Source organism: Halichoerus grypus, chromosome 8, assembly GCF_964656455.1.
Source record: "Halichoerus grypus chromosome 8, mHalGry1.hap1.1, whole genome shotgun sequence".
Lineage (NCBI taxonomy): Eukaryota > Metazoa > Chordata > Mammalia > Carnivora > Phocidae > Halichoerus > Halichoerus grypus.
Window position 1 is genome coordinate 125,410,037 of NC_135719.1, and position 20,720 is coordinate 125,430,756.

General features: G+C 47.0%; 1 protein-coding gene across 1 annotated transcript; it reads right to left on the reverse strand.

The window, feature by feature from the left end:
• Positions 1 to 1,041: 1,041 nt before the first annotated feature.
• PROX2 (prospero homeobox 2) lies at positions 1,042 to 19,758 on the reverse strand. The gene is made up of 5 exons (XM_036114440.2): positions 19,561 to 19,758; positions 8,348 to 9,835; positions 4,361 to 4,468; positions 2,927 to 3,121; positions 1,042 to 1,469 (listed from the first exon to the last, which is right to left on the reverse strand). Exons 2-5 carry the CDS (start codon positions 9,671 to 9,673, stop codon positions 1,284 to 1,286), a joined length of 1,815 nt encoding a protein of 604 aa, XP_035970333.1. The 5' UTR covers positions 9,674 to 9,835; positions 19,561 to 19,758; the 3' UTR covers positions 1,042 to 1,283.
• Positions 19,759 to 20,720: the final 962 nt, after the last annotated feature.

Consider the following 20,720-nt stretch of genomic DNA (forward strand, 5'->3'; position numbering starts at 1 on the left):
CCCTCCTTCCTAACTTCAGCACGGTGGGCCAGATAATTCCCTGAGGCCCCTTCCCGCTTCCAAGTCTGAAGTTTAGTTTCTTCTGCACATTAAGAGGTTGGGGCATCAATTGCACTGGTCTTCTAGAGCCTAGTTGGGTTGTCCCGCTGATAAACTCCCAGCAGATGAATGAATGAACAGCAACACTCAAGTCCGGCAGAAAGTTTGCTTTGGGCATGCTGGCATGATCAGCGGAAATCCTGGGTGATGAAGCATTCCTGAGTACTAGGCAGGGGGTGTCAGATGACAGTGCCCCATCAGGGCTGGATGCTTCCTGGGGACGGTGGCCTGTTTGAGATCACGAAAAGCAGCATGAGGTGGTCTCACATGTAGTCTGGCATCAGAAGGGCTTAGGTTCCTCCATGTTCCTGACCATCCCTGCTGACCCAAACGCCTTAGCCTTATACTCTGCCAGGTTACCTCACAGTTCTCAAACTTGGGTTTGGTTATTTTTCAAATGAAGAGAATATCTACTTTTGAGAGTGAAAAGCTTAAAGGTAATGTATTTGAAAGTGTCTAGCAAAGTGGAGCTCAATAAATAGGTAACGAAAACCAGCAATTTGTAAAAAAATATAAAACACACACACACACACGAGATAACTTTATCTGAAAGCCAAGGGGAGAGAAAACTAACATTTGTGTAGTGAGTAACAGTTCATAGAGTACTTTAGGACAGGGTATCTTTTAATCCTCACAACCTGGCTTTACAGATACAGAGACGCTGGCGAGTTCCCAGGGTCACAACACCTGGAAACAGTGGAGTGGAGATTTAAGTTCTGATTCCAAACTGTTGTGTCCCTTTTTTTTTAAAGATTTTTATTTATTTATTTGACAGAGAGACACAGCGAGAGAGGGAACACAAGCAGGGGGAGTGGGAGAGGGAGAAGCAGGCTCTGCACTGAGCAGGGAGCCCGATGTGGGGCTCGATCCCAGGACCCTGGGATCATGACCTGAGCCGAAGGCAGACGCTTAACCGACTGAGCCACCCAGGCGCCCCTGTTGTGTCCCTTTTATAATATGCTACCAACACACCAGTACGTTTGGTTGATATGTTTTATAGTTAGGATTAAGACTCTGAGGATTCTGAAAAAGGAAATAAATGATCAGAAGTGGGTAATAGTACCTATGTGGTGGGGGGGGGATAGTTTCTCCTTATGCCCTTTTTCTACGACTACAGCTGTACTGACTGCCATTTAAGACAAACCTAGGAAACCCTGGCCAGTTGCTCCTCACTTTGTGGGATCTTAATTCTGAAACAGCTCCTGGGGATAGCTGGAAGATTTGAATATCTCTGGGATATCACTGTCCAGTTTCGAAATAATTTTATAAATGGGTTTCTTCCAGGAAGGATCTGAGTCTTTACCCGCGGAGACAGCCCTGAAGAACTCCTGCAACGTCAAGCTGGCAATTTCCAAGAAGCAGTCTGGGACCTGCATTCCCAAAGAGACCCAAGAGAAAGAAAAGACATGAGGCCAAGGAGCCCTGGCGCCGTGCAGACCTCGATGTTGCCTGTTCCTTGGGTAGTGGGCTGATAAAAGCATCTCTACTCTCCTGGCTCTCGATTTCTGCAGCCCTAAGAATCCCCTGCTCTCTCATCAAATACAAACCTTAAGATGATGGTACCCATGAGACAGTCCTGGGAAAAAGCATATTAGGGACACTCCCTTTGTAGGAAAAGCTGAATCTACTAATGGTGATGTTTTTAGTAAGTGGGAAACTCTGACTCCGATTGAAATTAAATTTGTGGTTCGAAGGAGGTCTTTAGTATTCTTTTCCTTAGTGCCTAATGTGGAAAGGCAGGCCCCAAAGTTTACAACTGTTGTACCTCATCCCACCATCTTTTGGGGTTGGACCCAAAAGTCTTGGAATCATTCCTGCTTCCAAAGCCAAGCATGAGGTGGAAGGGGGACTCAAGAATATGTTCCAGGACCTCACTCAGACTGGCACCATAAATGATGGGGAGTCCCACAGGTCCTCCAAATCCAGCCTGGCCCACAGCTTGCCACCACTGCATGCCACATGACCACCCCACGTGGACAGATGTGGCAGCCCTGCCCCATCCACACGCCCTGACCCCACGAGCCTCAGAAAGGAAGCTCAGGTTTCCAAACATATTCTGACAGAACATCTGGTAGATGCCAACAGTTCTTCCCTTTCTTGGAGGCATCTGGGTCAAGTGAGAAAGGCAAGGAGAGGGAAGTGTAGTCAGTGACCTGCAGAGCGGGATGCCAGCCCAGCAGAGCTGTCAGCTGCACACAAGGAAATGCGTGTCTGGATTAGGAGTAATCACCCGTGACACCTAGGCCACTTGCTCACACTTTACTGATGCTTTACCTCTAAGGTGCCACCAGTGTGCCTTCACAGAGATCCCAGAAGGACGGAGAAGCTTGAATACTGTTTATTCAGTATTTCAAGAAAGGATCTGAGGTGACTTGCCATGAAAAGCCCACAAGTAAAACTGTTCAAGTGAGAACAAAGAACCAAATGATGACACGAACAGAAATTATAAAGAAAACGGAGGCCAAGTCTAGGTGCTACAACAGCCGGGCATTTAGTTGTGTGCCTCCTGGCACTAAGGGGAAAAGGTCAACAAGCTATGGAATTTTCCTTTTCCTTGCAGAGTATTAGATCTAAAATGGCACAACATCTGGTCAACTTCTGTTTCAGTTTCAGAATGCAGACTGGCTGTATATTCATCTTGTGACATCCACCTGTTGCCTCAGAGAAGGCGTTGAGTCTCGTCTTTGTGGGTGATACAGACACTGGCCCCAGGCTGCCCTGGCTCTCAGCAACTCAAGGACAGACACAGGAGGGGATCTTTTCTAAAACTCAATCACGAAGGGAAGGCACTCATCAGACCTCATGGGACCCAAGTACATGGTCTTACCTCAAAATCATTTCCCTTGTTATAGTGCATATTGAGAGCTCGGAAAAGTTCTGAGTCGCGGAGTACCATCAGCATCTTGGGATTTGTGACACCATCTGAAATCGCTTGCCGGGCAAATTTCTCCATTTGGATGTAATAAAACTCACGAAAGTTGCTGAACCACTTGATCATCTGGGAGGTTATGCAGCGGTTGAACTGTACAAACAACAGGGTCCGTCAGGTCAGACGTCTGCCGTGAGGTGTTCAGAGTCAGAACTGTCAGCTTCCGGTTCAACATAGGGCTTAATAAGGATGGCTCCAACCACCATTAAAAAGGGCTTTCTTTTTTTGGGGCGGGCGGGGGGGGGGGAGGCAGGGCAGAGGAAGAGAGAGAATCTTAAGCAGGCTCCACGCCCAGCACGGAGCCTGACCCCGGGTTCAGTCTCACAACCCTGAGATCATGACCTGAGCTGAAATCAAGAGTCGGATGCTTAAACTGATTGAGCCACGTAGGTGCCCCAAAAAGGGCTTTCTTTAAAAAAGAAGCCACACCTGTTTTCCTAGCCTATTCACTTATACACAGAAAAATCTCAATTAGCTATGATTTCTGTTAGAAAATATTGTTTTTGATATACTGGATTTATGACTTTTTTTTTTAACCCATGAAATGCCTTCCATGGTGTCTAGTGTGACTTTGGGAGGGTCTGGGGTCAAGGTCAGATGCTTCTGCTGCACCTGGGCAGATTACATGGCAGCCTCAGAGCCTTCTGCCAGGTCAAGGGCAAAAGGAAGGGCTAAGGGTGTAGAGTAGAGAGCAGTTCATTGCCACCCTGGAGTTGCAGAATGAATTGAAATCTGAGTGTGGTGCAGGGGTCAACTGAGCAACTGAATATGAGGGAAAGATCTGGAAAGCACAAAGATGTAGATACAAAGTATTAGCCACCCTATCCCAACAGCCAGGGTAGAGGAGGTCATCAGAAACTTTACGGGAACAGGCAAGGTCTGGTTCCAATCATCAGAGCTTGACTTTCTTTATTGTCATGCTTGATCTCTATGCACCTTCAGTCAGTTTTGAAGTACAGCACTTTGAATATAAATATGACAGTGTCCGACTCTTTATATATTCTTTCTTTTTCGTGGTCTCCCCAGCAGAGACAAAACACTAGGCCAAAGGTGCCGTTTACTAATGTTTCCCTCTCCCTGCCACCTTCCCTCCCCGTGTGTTTCTGTGTATATCTACAGCTCAAAAGCTTAAAATTCAGATACCCAACTTTGTGGCCCAAAGTTATTCATGCAGAGTCTCAGCCCAAAACTGGAAATTATACTGATTCCATCAGCAACACGAAGGGGACCTGACGTGCACATATGATGACCTAGGACTTGCCTCTTGCTGGCCAAAACCCACTGCCTCTTGGGAGTTTTGCAGATGCTTTCAGAGGTGAAGAATGACTTTACCTGGACATCGGGGAAGTAAGCCTTCAGGAGGTTGGAGCTGGGGTAGCGTGTGAAGAAAAACATCAGTTTGGCCTTCTTCAAGTGACCAGGATTTAGGCCCTCCTGGATTTATCTCAGTGTCAAGGAAAATTAACACCAGTTTATCAAATAATTGTATCAATTTATCCAAAGAATGAATTGTCCTGTTCCTTATGGTTTCTATTTTATTTTTTCTAGCTGAATGGTGTATTAATTCCATTTTTCTGTCTCTAGCAAGTGTGATCAGATAAGCTTTTTCTTAGGGCACCTGGCTGGCTCAGTCAGTAGAACATGTGACTCTTGATCTTGAGGTCTTGAGTTCAAGACCCCTGTTGGGCCTAGAGCTTACTGAAAAAACTAAAAAAAAAAAAGCTTTTTCCAGATGCTGAATACCATATGTGTACAGTAAATTTTCAGAATTTAAAAAACATTTGATGTGCAAATGTTCTCTGGCATATATGACATCAAATACAGTTTGTTGTACTTTGTGCACTTTCAGAATAGAATGGGAAGAGATGGCAGGTCTGTCCCAGATTTCAAAACCCCATGGAGAGATTTCCTTCCCCTTCTCTGCCTCAGTTTCCCCATCTGTAAAATGAGACGAGCTGACCAGATGGTCCCCATTCTATTCTCGTAGCTCCCTTGGCAGTGTTTAAGCCAACAAGCCCCTAACCAGCCTGAGTGCCGGATCACAGTTCGCTTGGGCTCAGGAAGCTTGATCATCTCGGTTGTGCCTGCTCCCCGTGTGCCCGGCAGAACTCTCCCTCACCCCTCCCAGCTCGGCTCAGACACCCCTCCTCTGTGACATACTTCCTTGCTGAATTAGGCCTTCCTTACCCCAGGCTATCAAGGCTCTTTGTACAAACCTCTGTTGTAGCAATGACCTTACTGGAAATGTTACTGCATGTTTGTCTCCCCATTTAGACTGTGAGCTCCTTGAGGGCAAGGACATTGTCTTTTCATCTTTGTATTCCTCGTGTCTAGCCCGGTGCTAGGAACATAGTAGGTGCTCAATAAATGATTGTTGGCTGAAAGAATGAATGAGTGATTAGATGGTCGGCCTGAATCCATGATATTCCAACCCGTACTTCACCTGAGAACAGACCGCTTCTCCTCTAATAAGAGCAGGGCGCTGTGGTGTGACTGCCTAGCACCAGCATGGGAGGAAAGTCAGAGCCCATAGCATTCCCAGGGACAGTCCTGGGGCTGGGTGGGAAGCCTTATACAGAGTAACCTTGGAGTTCAGGTCAGAGAGCTGTACCTTTAGGACAATTAAGACTTCTCAGCAGCACGTATCAGTTTAGCCAAAGGAGACCAAGCCAAATGATTACAGTTATAACCGGCCCTGGCACTCAGGCTGCTGCCCAGAGGACCCCTGCCCTTGCCTCCTTGGGCCCACTTCTTACCCTTCTTAAAGGTTCACAAATGCTGTGGAAAGAAGACTGGATTTAGAAGTTCAAAGACCCAGTTTCAGACACTGATTTTGCCACCTATTAGGGGCAAGCCACTTACCTTCTCTGGGCCTCATTTCTTAAACTGTAAGCGTAGTAGTTAAAGCTTGTGCTTGGCAGTCAGGTCCTGGGTTTGAATCCTGGCTCCGCGTGTGTCTGTCTTGTGACTTTTGGCAAATTAGTTTTCTTCTCTGTCCCTGCCTCTCAGATACCTGATCTAGAGTGGAGGCCTGAAGACGGTGAGGTCACACAGGCCCACAACCCCTTCCCTGAAACGCTGGGCCAAAGGGGCTTCAGATTTCAGAATTTGTTATTTTATAATGGCCACATGGTGCATCTACCATATGTTAGTTAACGGCCAGAGCAGGGGCTGTGGCAGCAGTCCGTAATCCAAGACACTCGTATTTCCATAGCCAAGTGGACGGCTATTTACACTAAGTGGGATAGCCGATAAATAGCCTCCAATCAGGGCAGGGCAGGTTTTGCCACCGAAAACGTTTCCATCAGCCTTCGGGGGAAGAAATCACAGGGATTTTCAGAGCTCTTGAGTCTCAGAATTGTGGCTAAGAGGTGGTGGACTGATACCCGGGAACTGGGGCTTCCCTGCCGGCCACGCGGAAGGTGCGCAGCGCATCAGGTGCTGCCCCCTACTGCCTGGCCACCGCACCTGCTCTGCCTGTTGGCCGGATGTCGTATGAACGTGAACGTGCTTTTACGCTTCTTAGTAGCTTGCTTTTAGCGGCGGTCATTGCCCACAGGAACACATCTCTAATGCTGGAGTGTAGGCAACAGGAATGAGGGACTAGCTGGGGAACCAGGATGCTGCCTGGGGGCCCCAAATCACTGCATGCAGCCAGCCCTGTGGGTGGGCCTCCAGACCTCCCAAAGCTCTCTGAGTCCAGTCCTCATTTCACGGAGCAGGGCTACGCACACAGCAGGTGCCCGAGAAATATCAGCATGCTCCTGCCAAAGGAAGTATAGCGGAGAACCTTGGGGGACTGAGTCCCTTAGGTCCTTCCACCATTGCCCAACTTTAACAAAGTGGCCTCTTACCAAAGGTCCAGACAGGTAGCCTTTGTCACACAGGGCGCTTTCCTGACGATCTGTCTCTACACTTCCAAGATTTCCTACTGCCTGAGAAGCAGTAGTGGCCCCTGAGGTGTTCTTGGCCTTGGTTTTATAGCTGCTGCCTGCCTGCCGGCCTCAGTTTCCCTCCCCCCTCCACCCCGTGCCCAAGCTTTAGGGGTGTTTCCAACACCTGTGACCAGAAGAGGGCGCTCGTAGCCTTTAGGACACAAGGGCCCACCCCGTCCTGCCGCCCTTCATACAGCTTCCCCGGCAAAGGACACCACTGTTCACACCTGGATAGGCAGGTGTGACCTCTGGAGACTCAGTTATAGGCTGCCCATGAGAAGGAGCAGCATAAGCTCCGCTCGCTAAAAAAGCAACATCCAAACTAATGTTGTCAGGAACTTTAGTCTTGCAAGGATGCTTGTTGGAAGAGGATCTTTAGTCATGTGCGTTTGAGGCTGCAAACCCTCTCCTCTTAGAGCTTCAGATAGGACATCAGCATGTTAAAGGCTCTGAGAAGTCTCCCGATCAAACTACCCAGTAGTAGAAATAACCAGTATTTAATAACCAGTATTTAAATAACCAGTAGAAATAATCTAGTATTTACCCAAGCTGCTTTTTTCCTAACTTAACAAACATTAATATCCTGAAGGAGAGTTACTCTGGGCAACACTATTTGAGAGAGTGGGGTCTGCCTGAGGATTGCAGTAAATTCCAGATCACTACAGACCTGCTTGGGCCCCTCAGCCTCCCCCATGGGGGCCTCCCCCTTTAGATTCCCAGCCCCCAAGCTCTAGTCCTCTCAGCTGCAGCTTAGAAGCTGTTCCTCAGACTAAAGGCTTCCTACCGCTCCCAGATGCCTCTTGGGTCTAGTCCCTCAGGAAAGCATCCTCTCTTCCATCTGCCTCAGAAGTTTCTGGTCCCTCATGGCTTCCCCGTGAATTACCTGGACAACCTAGGAGGATCCAGAGGCTTTTTTGCCTGCGGAGCCAAGAGACTGGGGAGCCATGCTTCAGATGAGGTCATTCCTTTGACCCTCTCTGCCTAGGTATACAGGCCACTGACAACCAAGTTATGGGGTTTTTCCTTCCATCGGGTACTTATCATATTTTGGAAGCCCCTTTGAGTTTACAAACAAACAAAACTCTTCCAGACTCAAAGGAAAAAGTCAGCAGTGGTAGAATCCAGTGTGTCACAGAAGAAGGTAAAAAGAAGGTAAAGAACCTTCCCAGCATCCTTAAATCCCAGAATGTGGCCACCACCTTGTTAGAACCTCATAACTATGAGCCACAGGGAAGGAGGGCCTGGGAGCAACATTAAGAAGTCCATGGGGAAAGCAAAGTGATTTAATGCCCTGGAGTTATTTGTCCCCGCCTCCCCTCACCTTCCAGACTTCCCATTTCTCTGGGCTGTGGCGGTGAGAACTTCAGTTACCAGTAAAGGATATGTGGACTGAAGGAAAAGGCCGCACATCGGGGGTGGCCTGCAGACCGCCCTGTTCCATCTTCACTGAGGGGAGAAGGGGCAGTCTTTCCAAACGGGGGGGAGGGAAGGGCAAGGCGTGTTGCTGCTGGCTCAGGACTGATGGTCGCAGTTTGACGGCTCCCCATGGTCGCAGAGCAGACTCTGAAGAGGGGTGACTTTGGGAAGAGGAGTCGTGGGGAAGGGTGATGCTCCAGTGACCACTGGGTCCGTGGCCCAGTAGCTGGCTAAGAATCTGATTTTCCTGGATGTGGGAAGGCGCAGTCAAAGGACAGTTTGCTGGGGGACCCTGATAGGATCTGGGGATCATCCTCAGAGAGGCAGGGTACCTAGGAGGATCCAGAGACTTGGCCAGTGATAGGGTTCGCAAGGGGACCTCAGTCTGTGGCTGCGCCCTCCTGGGCAAGGTGGCCAAAGGAAATCGATCTTTACAGGCACCTCTCTCAGGAGGTGAGGGCTCACTTCTCCCCTCTGGCACAAGCCCCTGGAAGCTTCTGCCCAGCTGAGTCAGGTGGCCTGGTGGATCCAATAGTACCTTTCGTAATACTGAGTCCACAGCTTGGGACACTGCCCCGGTCAATTCTTTCCTCAGAATCTCCAGCAAAGCCCGCGCTCCACAAGGAAGGAACCTGGGCTCCTCAGACTGGTAGCCCACCTCAGACGCTCTGTGTTTTTCCTCCCCGGAGAGGTCCCCATGGGAACCCTGGAAATGGTCACTGTCCATAGCCCAGGGCCTAGATCCATAGCCCTTCCTCTGCTTTACGCTCAGAGGGCCCTTGTCCGTCTCGGAGCCTCCTGGGTCCTGGGCTGTGTCCCTGGGCTCAGCAGCCTGCAGGATGTGCTTTTGTAAATGTCTTAGCTGTTGCTTCAGCTGATGGAGCTGTTCCCTTACCCGAGGGCCCCCTTTCCTGCTGCCATGGTCTCCGGCAGGGCCTGGCTTCAGGGGGCCTTGCTGCGTGGGAAGGCTCTGCTTCCTCTTCCGCTCCCGGGCCTTCTCTGGGCAACAGCCACCATCCCTGGCTCGGGCGTTGCCCGGGACCAGAGCCAGAGCGTGAGGAGAGAGGCACATGCCTTGGACAATGGTCTCCACCCTGGCCCTCTTTGCTTGGATGTTCTCATCCCAAAACCAGTCAGGGTCGGCAAAGCTGGAGCTGGGGCCCAGGCTCCAGGCAAAGGGGGAGTCTCTGCCCTTCTCTCGAGGGGCTGGGCTTCCCTCACCTTCCATACAGGGTTCTGCCAGGTGGGAGCAAGCCCGGGACAGAGGAGGAAGCAAGCCAGGGTTTGGATCCATCTCAGAGTTGTGGCTCCCTGAGGGAATCTCTTCTCCGAACGTCCTCAGCTGGAGGGGTACCCAGAGCGAGCTGAGGGTTCCTCCTCTGCACTCAGAAGGATCAGAAGCAGCTGTCAAGGATTCAGACTCCGTGATGTCAGAGCTTACAAACCTGAGCAGACTCTGGAATTAGAGACCGGAAGAAAACGATAGCATATGTGATTTTGCACAGTGCTTTTCAAACCTGAATGTGCAAACAAATCACCTAGAGATCTTATTACAATGCAGATCAGATTCGGCAGGTCTGGGGTAGGGCAGATTCTGTATCTCTAACCAGCTCCCCGGTGATGCTGTACCGCTGGTTGGGATCCTACTATAAGAACATTCCTGAGGCACCTGGGTGGCTCAGTCAGTTGAGCATCTGCCTTTGGCTCAGGTCCTGGTACCAGGGTCCTGGGATCGAGACCTGCATCGGGCTCCCTGCTCAGCGGGAAGCCTGCTTCTCCCTCTCCCTCTGTCTGCTGCTACCCCACTTGCGCTCTCTCTCTGTCAAATAAATAAATAAATAAATCTTAAAAAAAAAAAAAAAAAAAAGAACATTCCCAAGAGTGATCCTTCAGGGAGAAATTCTCTTGCTAGGGCATAACCATAGAATAATAAAAATAAATGTAATAGCAGCAGCTAACTGCACAACTGCCATTGGGCCAAGAACTTTACATCCATGCCTAATTTAATTCTCATAACAACTCCCTGAGAATGTTGTCATTCTCATCTAAGAGATAAGGAAACAGGCTCAGAGAAGTTAGGTAACCTCCCCAAGTTCATACAACTAGGAAGTGACAGGCTGGAGTCCAAACAAGGTTTATCTGATTCAGAGTGACTTTCTTAGTGTCTATGCCACAACCCCCACCCCCAGGAACTTGTTAAAAATAGCAAATTCAGGAACCCCCACCAGTCCCGCACAATCAGAATCCCTCCATACTGGGACAGGGAACCTGCATTTGAAACCAGCAAACCAGAGTTTGAGAACCAGCTGTCCTGCTCCTGGAAGAATCAGATTATGCATTCATTTTCATGTTCAACAACTATTTATTAAGCACCTCCTATGCATCGGGCCTTTGAGCACTTGGAGAGACAGTGGTGAATCAGAGCAGCAGAATCCTGCTCTCATGGAGCTGGCTGCCTCCCAGGGGAAGAGGGAATGAACACGTCTATTTTCAGGTCGTGATACCTGTTATGAAGGAGAAGTGCGATAAGGGGGTTGGAAGTTGGGATGAAGGTGTGGGAAGAAGCAGGGAGCTATTTTGGGAAAGCCTGCCTAAAGCTATTTTTTTTCCCCACAAAGTATGAAAATACACTCTACTTTAACCAGGAGGCTTCAGATAGCAAGTTTAAGGCACTTGGAGTTTACAAAACATTTGTACATGCCACCTCATTGCACCTGGCGCCAAACTTGAGAATCAGTGTAATTCTCCCATTTTACAGAGGAGGAAACCAAGGCTCAGTGAGGCTGAGAGTGGCTCTCAGTTACTAAGATCTCAAATCCTGGGGCCCCTGGGTGGCTCAGTCGTTAAGCATCTGCCTTCGGCTCAGGTCATGATCCCAGGGTCCTGGGATTGAGCCCCGCGTCGGGCTCCCTGCTCGGCGGGGAGCCTGCTTCTCCCTCTCCCACTCCCCCTCCTGGTGTTCCCTCTCCGCTGTGTCTCTCTCTGTCAAATAAATAAATAAAATCTAAAAAAAAAAAAAAATTTAAAAAAAGATCTCAAATCCTTTGACACAACCACACTTTAGCGGCCACCCTGGAGATGGAAAGACCTGCACAAGAGACTGACTTCAGGGCACCTCGGTGGTGCAGTCGTTTAATTGTCTGACTCTTGGTTTTGGCTCAAGTCCTGATCTCATGAGATTGAGCCCTGCATTGGGCTCTACACTCAGTGCAGAGTCTGCTTAAGGCTTTTTCTCCTTCTCCCTTTGCCCCTCCCCTCTGTTCTCTCTCTCAAATCAATAAATAAATCTTCAAAAAAGAAAAAGAGGCTGACTTCTCTGTCAAGTGGATGCCTCCTTTCCTACAAGAGGTAAATGAATTTCTTTCCTCCAGAAATTTCTACTCTCCTTTGCTTTGCTTGCACAAATGCTGGCAGGACAGAGTCTGCTTGTTTTCTTCCTACTCTCGATCTAAAGTTTACTTGGAGTTCTCTACCTCGGGCAAACCTTGGCTTTTCAGGAGCCTCTGGGTTCTTGTGTGGACGTGGCCACACCTCCACCTGGAGCTGCCGGGCGACCAGCAGAGACACCCGACAAGCTCCCCGGGAGCAATGCCGCTCCCAGTGCCAAGGCGGAGGGTGGGAGGTGGTCCTGCCGAGCCATCACGAGGCAAATGGCACTGAAAGCGAGGCTCGTGGGTCAGAATACGTAGAAGGTTTTTGCTTTGAGTAAGACATTTGTAAATTACTAAGATAAAATAGATGATTTGCCGAATTAATGTACATTTAAAAATGTATCGCTAAATTCATTCCAACAGTCTGGATGGTTTACCACCTCGTGAAGAGAGACACGTTTCTTAACTTCCTGTGATCATTTGACAATGAATATATAGTATTTGTATAATATGAAAAAGCGATTTTTACATCAGCTCTTACCATCTGCTAGGCATATCTGGGTCATTCATTAAGCACACATTGGCTGCTTTCTAACTAATAATGATCACTGACTGGCAGAATTGACATTTTAACCAAGAGAGACTCGCAATAATACAAACTGTATATATTTTCAGGTAAGTACCTTCCAAAAAGAAGAGGGGATTGGTTATGATTATTCTAACTGCTGAGTGAACATCTCCTGCTTAAATTCAACATTTTCAAGCCCAAACTCTATAGTTGCCCCTCTGCCTCACCTTGCATACTACTGATCTTGTTTAAGCTGGAAGCTGGGAAGTCTCCTTGACTCTCCCCAACTCCTCATCCTCGACAGTGATTTGGTTACCATGCCTGGTCATTTATGGCAAAAAATTTCTCTGGACTGCATCCCACCGTGCCTTTCCCACTTTCTTGATTCAGGGTCTCAACTTTTTACCTAGAGAATTACAATACCTCATGACTGGTCCCCCATCCTCTAGCCTCTCCTCACTCTGGTCCTTCTACATTCATTCATTCATTCATTCATTCAACAAATGTGGATCGAGTGCTGACAACAGACAAAATCCTCTGCCCACATGGAGCTAACATTCATGCAAAGGGAGCCAGATGTCGTAACATACTAAGTAAGTATGGAAGGCCATTGTAATGGGGCCTTGTTGGCCGCTGTGAAGATGTTGGCCTTCACTCTGACATAAATGAGGACCCACTGGAAGTTTATAAGTCATATGACCTGACTCAGTTCTGAAAGGATCATTTTTTACTGGATGGAGAATAGACTGGGGGTGGGGAGCAAGGGTAGAAACAGCCTTAGAACACTCTAGGCCTCTAGGCATCTAGACAGTGACCCAGAGGATAATAATGTAGTGAGGTGTCTCAGACTAGGATAGTAGCCATGTAGGTGGCAAGTTACATCAGATCCTGGTATATGTTGAATGGGGAGCCCATGGAATTTGCTAACAGACTGGATGTGGAGCACAGAGAGAAATAAAGTATCACCGATGATGACTCCAAAGCATTTGGCCTGAGCAACGCGGAGGACGAAATTGCATGAGCTGAGTCGGAAGGACTCTAGAGGAGTGGGTTTGGGGAGGAATATCAGGAGCTCCGTTTTGCACGTGTTGAAATTGAGATAATTATGAGACATCTAAATGAAGATGTTGAAAAAGCAGTTGGATAAATAAGCCTGGGACTTGGTGAAGAGATCTGGGCTAAAAATAAAAAGTTGATGGTTGTCAATATGCAGACGGACGAGCTCACCAAGGAATGAATGTACACAGAGAGGAGGAGGGCGCCAAGGTCTGAGTCCTGGGGCAATAGCAACACGAAGAGGCTGGGGGTAAGAAGGGAATGAGTCAAGGGTGAGAAGGAGCGATCAGTGAGGTAGGAAGAAACCTAGGGGTATGAGAGTTCCTGAGAGCCAAGTGAAGAAAGTGTTTATAGGAGCAGGGACAGCTCAAGTCACATAAGGATTGTTAGTAACATAGAGGCATTCGAGATCTTGATCAGAGAAGTTTGGTGGAGCGCAGGGAGAAAAAGCCTGGTCGGAATGGATTTAGGGCAAAGGACAAGAGGAGGGGTTGGTGACGTTAACTATGACAACTCTTTCCAGGAGTTTTGCAGAGAGGAGAGAAACGGGACAGTGGCTGGAGGGAGAAATGGGGTCAAGATAGAAGAAATAGCAGCATATTTGTAGGCTAATGGTGATGCCGTAGAAAGATAGTCTCTTACTGTAGGCCAGAGGGGGAGAAGTTCTGGAGCCCGTCCTGGGGTAGGAGGGTGGGGGCGAGATGTCACGCATGGGGGGAGATGGACTTTAGCGAGGAGGAGCCTCGGTTCGTCCATGGTAGCGGGGGAGGCAGCGTACATGGACAGGAGCTGCTGGCTGGGTAGCTGCGGTGATGGTGGGAGCCAGTGGAAATTCCTTTTTGATTGTCTCCGTCCCATCAGCAACATTGGCATCGGCATTAATTTTCTAAAACATGGGCCTGCTTATGCCTGTTCATGGAATCAGTCCTTGCCAGCTGCCCGTTGAATATGAGGTACGGATGTCTCAGCTCCACTTGCCTAAGCATTGCCACTGAGCTGTCCTGGGCTCTGTGTTCCCTGAGCACGCCAAACTCCTTCATGACTCCAGGTCTTGGCACTTACTATCCCATCTGCCCGGAAGGCCCTGCTCTCACTTTTCTACCTGGCAAACCTCTACTCCCTTTCCAAAATCCAACTGAAATGTCACCTCCTCTCTGAAGTAATCAATATCTCTTCTCCTTTATTTTTTAAAAAGATTTTATTTATTTATTTGAGAAAGAGAGAGCACAGAGGAAGAGTGGGAGGGAGAAGCAGACTCCCCACTGAGCAGGGAGCCCGATGCGATGTGGGGTTCAATCCCAGGACCCCAAGATCACGACCCGAGCCAAAGGCAGACGCCCAACCGACTGAGCCACCCAGGCGCCCTGTCTCTTCTCCTTTAGACTGAGTTCCCTCTTTGTGTCCCCAGGTGGTGCCTGACTTCCAAGGGTCGCCAAATAGATGTTTGCTGACTCAGCTGCATAAATTGTTTTTTGTGCTTCCTGTAGACTGATTTTCTTTTTTTTTTTTTTTTTTTTTCATGTAGACTGATTTTCATCTCTTCATTAGAGGTACATTATTTCAGATCTTTCTAGCATCTACACGGAGCAAAACCAATACAGAGACAGATAGGACACAGAACCACCAACTTTGCCAAATCTCCCCTGTGGGTTATCTAAGGTTTTGGTTTTTTTGAGTTTCCCTGTAGTCTGTGTGCTCCAGAAGACAAAACTACTGGGGTAAGAGAAGGAGCTCAGTGTGCTTAATGAAGCAACAATCAGCAGGAATGTCTTGAGGCCAGAAACTAGACTCCAGCCAGACTCCACTGTGGTTGGATGCCCAGAGATGTTTACGCCCATCTCTGGAGGACAATCGTGGAAACTCTGCATCTGGGCAGCTGAGAAACAGGAAGCCTGTATGTTGGGCCAGCGCGCCACCCAGAGCCCTTTACCTGGGTGTGGCATGAAGCCGCGATGCTTTCTGTTTAAAAATTAACTAGCAGCACACTCACATTTACTGATGGAATAGCAATTGCCACAACCCTTTAAAAATAGCTTTACTGGGTATCTTAGATGATGAAAGCAATTAAGGGTCATTTTACTTCCCAAAGATAGACATGTACTGAGAGGAAATGAAAGATACCTGTAATGCTGCCTCCTAGAAAAAAAAAAAAATCACAGTTAACATTTTGGTTAACTTTTTCCATACTTTTTTCTCTGTGTACAGATAAACTTACATGATTGCTCCTAATCATATAAATTTTTAAAAATGGAATTATAAATACATAGTCCTATGGCTTCCTTTTTTTTTTTTTTTTTTGGTTTTTTTATGTCAGTATCAATCTACAACATAGTGAAAGCTGACGATATTCCATTGTATGTATATATCATAATTTATTTAGTAAATTCCCTTTTGATCAGACAGATTTTTTCTTATGTTGTCACTAGTATAGTAATACAGACAATAGAGTATGGACCGTAGAGTCAGACTGCTTCGATTTAAATCCCTAGAGCCGCTTACTACCTTTGTGACCTCTCTGTACCTCAGTTTTCTCATCAATAACATGGAAATAACCATAACACTTACTGTTACCATAGGGTTGTTGTAAGGATTCAGTTTTTAGACCAATTCCTGGCACGTAGTAAATTACTGATAAGTGTTAGCTATTGTTCTTATGAATAATATTGGAATGAACAGTGTTGTCTATATCTCTGGGAACTTACACTGTTTTTTGCTTAGAATATATTTCTAGAAGTGGAAATTCTGGGTCAAAGACTAGGCATGTGTGAAACTTTTATGCTCATTGCTCAACTGCCCTTCAGAAATGTACCAACTGATTGGTAGTGGAGTTGGGGGAGTGACAGAGTAATTTCTGTATATTTCTATATTAACTGAATTTTTATAAGGATCTATTCATTGCATTGTTTGCATGTATACTTTTAAATAGCCAGTTTTCTTTCTTAACAACATATCTATAAAACACACATATCCCCAGAGCCCCTCATCCTCATCGACACTGGGCATTCCTGGTCCTTTAATTCTTTGCCAGTACGATGGGTGAAAATATCACTTCACCCTTTGTACCTCTGATTCTTAGCAAGCTGGCTCATTTTTCTCATATTTGGGAGGATATTTATGGGCTATATATTATGAAACTTAAACATGTTTATACCATTTGAGTCAATGGCTCTATGTCTAAGAAGTAAAATCAAGAAAATGATGCCATACCCACAGATTTATGTCAAAAACGATCATCCCACAATTAGAGTAGATACAGGTTAAATATAAATATGGTATTATCTATGTGATGTTATATTATGTAACCATTTTTTAAATCATGTTTAGGGGCACCTAGGTGGCTCAGGCATTAAGCATCTGCCTTCGGCTCGGGTCATGATCTCAGGGTCCTGGGATCGAGCCCCACATCAGGCTCCCTGCTCGGTCAGGAGGCCTGCTTCTCCCTCTCCCACTTCCCCTGCTTGTGTTCCCTCTCTCGCTGTGTCTCTGTCAAACAAATAAATAAAATCTTTTAAAAAATAAAAAATAAATAAATAAAACCATGTTTAGGAAGAGTTTATAGAACATTATTTTATAATAAGTAGGGAGAGAGAAAATCACTTATTAAAAATACAAAGGAGAAGAGATGAGAAAGAAATGCATTAAAATGTTAGCAATGTTGTTTAGAATAGGATAGAACCATGGATAGTTCTTTTGCTCTATTTCTTCTTTTTACTTTTCTGTATTTTCCATATTTTCAACGGGTACATTTTCACATTGTAATTTAAAAAAAGCAACCTTTGCCCTTGATAATAAAAAACTTGCATTTATGGGGAAGGCTATGCATGTGTGGGGACAAGGGATGTATAAAAAATCTCTGTACCTTCTGCTCAGTTTGTGAATCTAAAACTGCTCTAAAAATTAAAGTCTACTAAAAAAACAAACAAACAAAGCTTGGATTTTCTCATTGACTCTTTCCTGGATATACATTCCTGGGCACCAGATGTAAAAAGCTCTACTAGAGAAGCAAATTTAGCCACAAACATGAGCACGGAACACAGGGTTCATGAGATAAGTGCAAAGTTATGTAGGATTTTATAGCTAGAAAGTGTAAAGTGAGAGCAAGGTGGAATTTCAAGTAAATAATAGGCCTAAGAAAGAAACCGTGTGTCTGAAGTGTTAGAGGCCGTGGGCACGGGCTGAAAAGGCAGCCAGGGTCCGTGGAATTTTCAACTGCACAGATCACCTCCTAGCAGGGGAGCCCTTCTCCCTGTGAGTCTATGCCCTTCCAAGAAATCTTCCTTGATATCCGCTCAAGGGGGCAAAGGGAAAGGATAGCTCACATGCTGGTTGCGTGTCTCCCCTTCTGTGCTGTGCCCACAATTGGGGAACAGCAAACACCTCTGAAACACTCCAGCAGGACCACCAGAGACCCAATCAGTGAAGCAAGGCTGGCTATGGGGCATCATGCAAAGCCCAAGAGATACAACATTCTCATCGCTGCCAGTGATGCTCGATCCAGATTTATGCAGATGGTTGGATTCCGATGAGACCAGTCGTGCCTACCCAAAAAGCGCGCACAGTACGGTTGGAGAAATATGGAGGAAAATGCCTTAGCCTGAAACAGCCTCTCCCATGCAGATGGCACAGGATCTGAGGGTCCACCACAGGAAATTCATGTTAGTGATCGCACATCATGTACGAATACAGTATTCCTGAGCAGCCTCTCATCCAGGTACTCACCAGGCTTAACAAACTTTAACTGCCAATGTAAATTTGTTCAGGCTGGCACATCTCAATGTCATACAGCATATTTACATTTTACTAAGGTGTTTTCATATACAGCCTCATCTCTGTCTCATTCTCTGGGGGCCCCAGTATCATCCCCATGTGGCTCTGGGCTGGGGATGACCCCATCCATCTCTGGTCTAACCCTGGACAGCTCTCCCTGCATTGGCTGATGGTGAAAATGGGTAGAGGGGGTCAGTTTGACAGCCCAGTCCACACAGCCCTGAAACCCGGCTGGTCTGAGTCGTTGGTGTCTGTGAGGGTGATCCACTGGGTGCTGGACCTGGGCCAGACTCACTACTAACTCCTATGTGATCTTACATAGGTTAACTTTGCCTCTCTCCCTTCTTAGTTTCTTCATCTGTAAAAGGGGATTGGACTGCTAATAGTGCTGTTTCCTAGAGTTGTGGGGGCTGCTCTCTCTCTAGTACTGACCATAGGCACTCCTTAATTTGCAATTTCCCTTTCCTCTAGGGCAGGCCTGGGAGGCCCCACAGCCCTGAAACTTTATTTAGCCCTGGAGGGGACTTGGGGATCATCTGGTACAGTGCCTGGGTTCCAGACTTTTAGATTTCAACCATTAATAAAATGAAAACAAACAAAAAATTGGACCAGCCTGAGAGGTCTTGATATTTTATTTGCAGGTAAGAGCCCCCCAAAAATAGGTAGGCAAAAGACTACAATCCACTATCATTTTTATTTCATAAAAAAAAAAAAGAATCTTAACTACCCTGGTTTAAAAAAAAAAAAAAAAGAAAAGAAAAGAGAGGAAGGGCGTAATACCCAAATTAATTTAGATTTGTAAAAACCTCTACACTGTCTTTTCTGAAAACCAATGAACACATCACAGACCAGTGTGAGGGAACCTCGGATCTTCATGCCCTGCTCTTGCTTTATGGATGAGGCCACCGAAGACTGGTGAAATGACATGCCCAAGGTCACAAAGTGGCTGCAATGTCTCATCACTATCTAGCAAAACACTGGTGGATGTGAGATCCTTTCCTGCAGCCACGACCAGTGCCCTGGGCTGGGATTTAGGTGGTCTGGGCTCTATGACAACCATTGGCCCTCGAGCCACACTTTCTGCTTTTTCTGCTTTTCTAAAATGGGGATGAAATCATCCCCTCACTCAAGACTGGTGTGAGAACCTGATGAAAGAAGAGTTTCAAAAGTGCTCTGGAGATGCCTATCAGGCTATTACAGAGTGAGGTATTCAGAGCAAAAATTCCTGCTGTCCATGATTCGCTCGAAAATATTTCAGCCAACAAAAGCAGATGAAGCAAATACAGCACCATATGAACCCTGATTAAATCTAAGTCGTGGCTCTTGTGATGCTAGCTTCTCCACTTTTCTGCATTCTTGAACCTTTTTATAATAAACATTCCATCAAAAAAAAAAAAGGTCTCTGGCAAGGTTACTCACAGAGAAGATGCCCTCAGGGAGATCCAAGTCCTGGGCTCTGCAGCCAGGTGGGGTCTGCTACCCCAGAAGATGGAGCAGCCCACTCTTCACCAGCCTTGGGCATAAAGAACCATGGTCAGGAAGTGATTTTGGCTTCCTCCCCAGGCAGGCCCGGTGCCTGCGGCTGAGGGAGGGAAGCCTCCGGTCGCCCCTTCTCAGTGCAAGGCACCAGCTGACAGACCCAGCCCTGCCGCAGCAGTGGGGACAGTGGGGGCTGCCTAGCGCAGCCAACCGGTGTGGGGGGCTTATGAATATGCATTTAGAGGCCAGAGCTGGTTGGCTGCCACCCCCCACCATCTCCCACCCCCCCACCCCCCCACCCCGCCCCAACTCAGATGCCCAGGAAAGCCAGCTGGGAGAAGATATATTTTATAATAAAAAATGTTTTTTTAAAAAATTCCCTTTTGATGGGGCGCCTGGGTGGCTCTGTCCATTAAGCATCTGCCTTAGGCTCAGGTCATGATCTCAGGGTCTTGGGATCGAGTCCCACATCGGGCTCCTTGGTCAGTGGGAAGCCTGCTTCTCCCTCTGCCTCTACATCTCCCCCTGCTTGTGCTCTCTCTCTCTCTCTTTCTCAAATAAATAAATAAATATAATCTTAAAAAAAAAAATCCTTTTTGATGGGGCGCCTGGGTGGCTCAATTGGTTAAGAGTCTGCCTTCAGCTCGGGTCATGATCCTCCGGGGAGCCCCATGTCTGGCTCCCTGCTCAGTGGGGAGTCTGCTTCTCCCTCTGCCCCTCCCCCCCGCTTGTGCACGTGCACTCGCTTACTCTCTCAAATCAATAACTATAATCTTTTAAAAAATAAAATAAAGTTCCCTTTTGAAATTAAAATAAAACATATGATCCAGTAATCATACTGCTGGGTATTTACCCAAAGAATAAGAAAACACAAATTCAAAAGGATATGTGCACCCTTCTGTTTATTGCAGCCTTATTTACAACAGCCAAATTATGGAAGCAGCCTAAGTGTCACTGATAGATGAATGGATAAAGAAGACGTTGTATTGATAGGTATAGATAGAGACACATATATACACTGGACTATTACTCAGCCATAAAAGAGAATGAAATCTTGCCATTTGTAACAACTTGGGTAGATCTAGAGAGCATAACGCTAA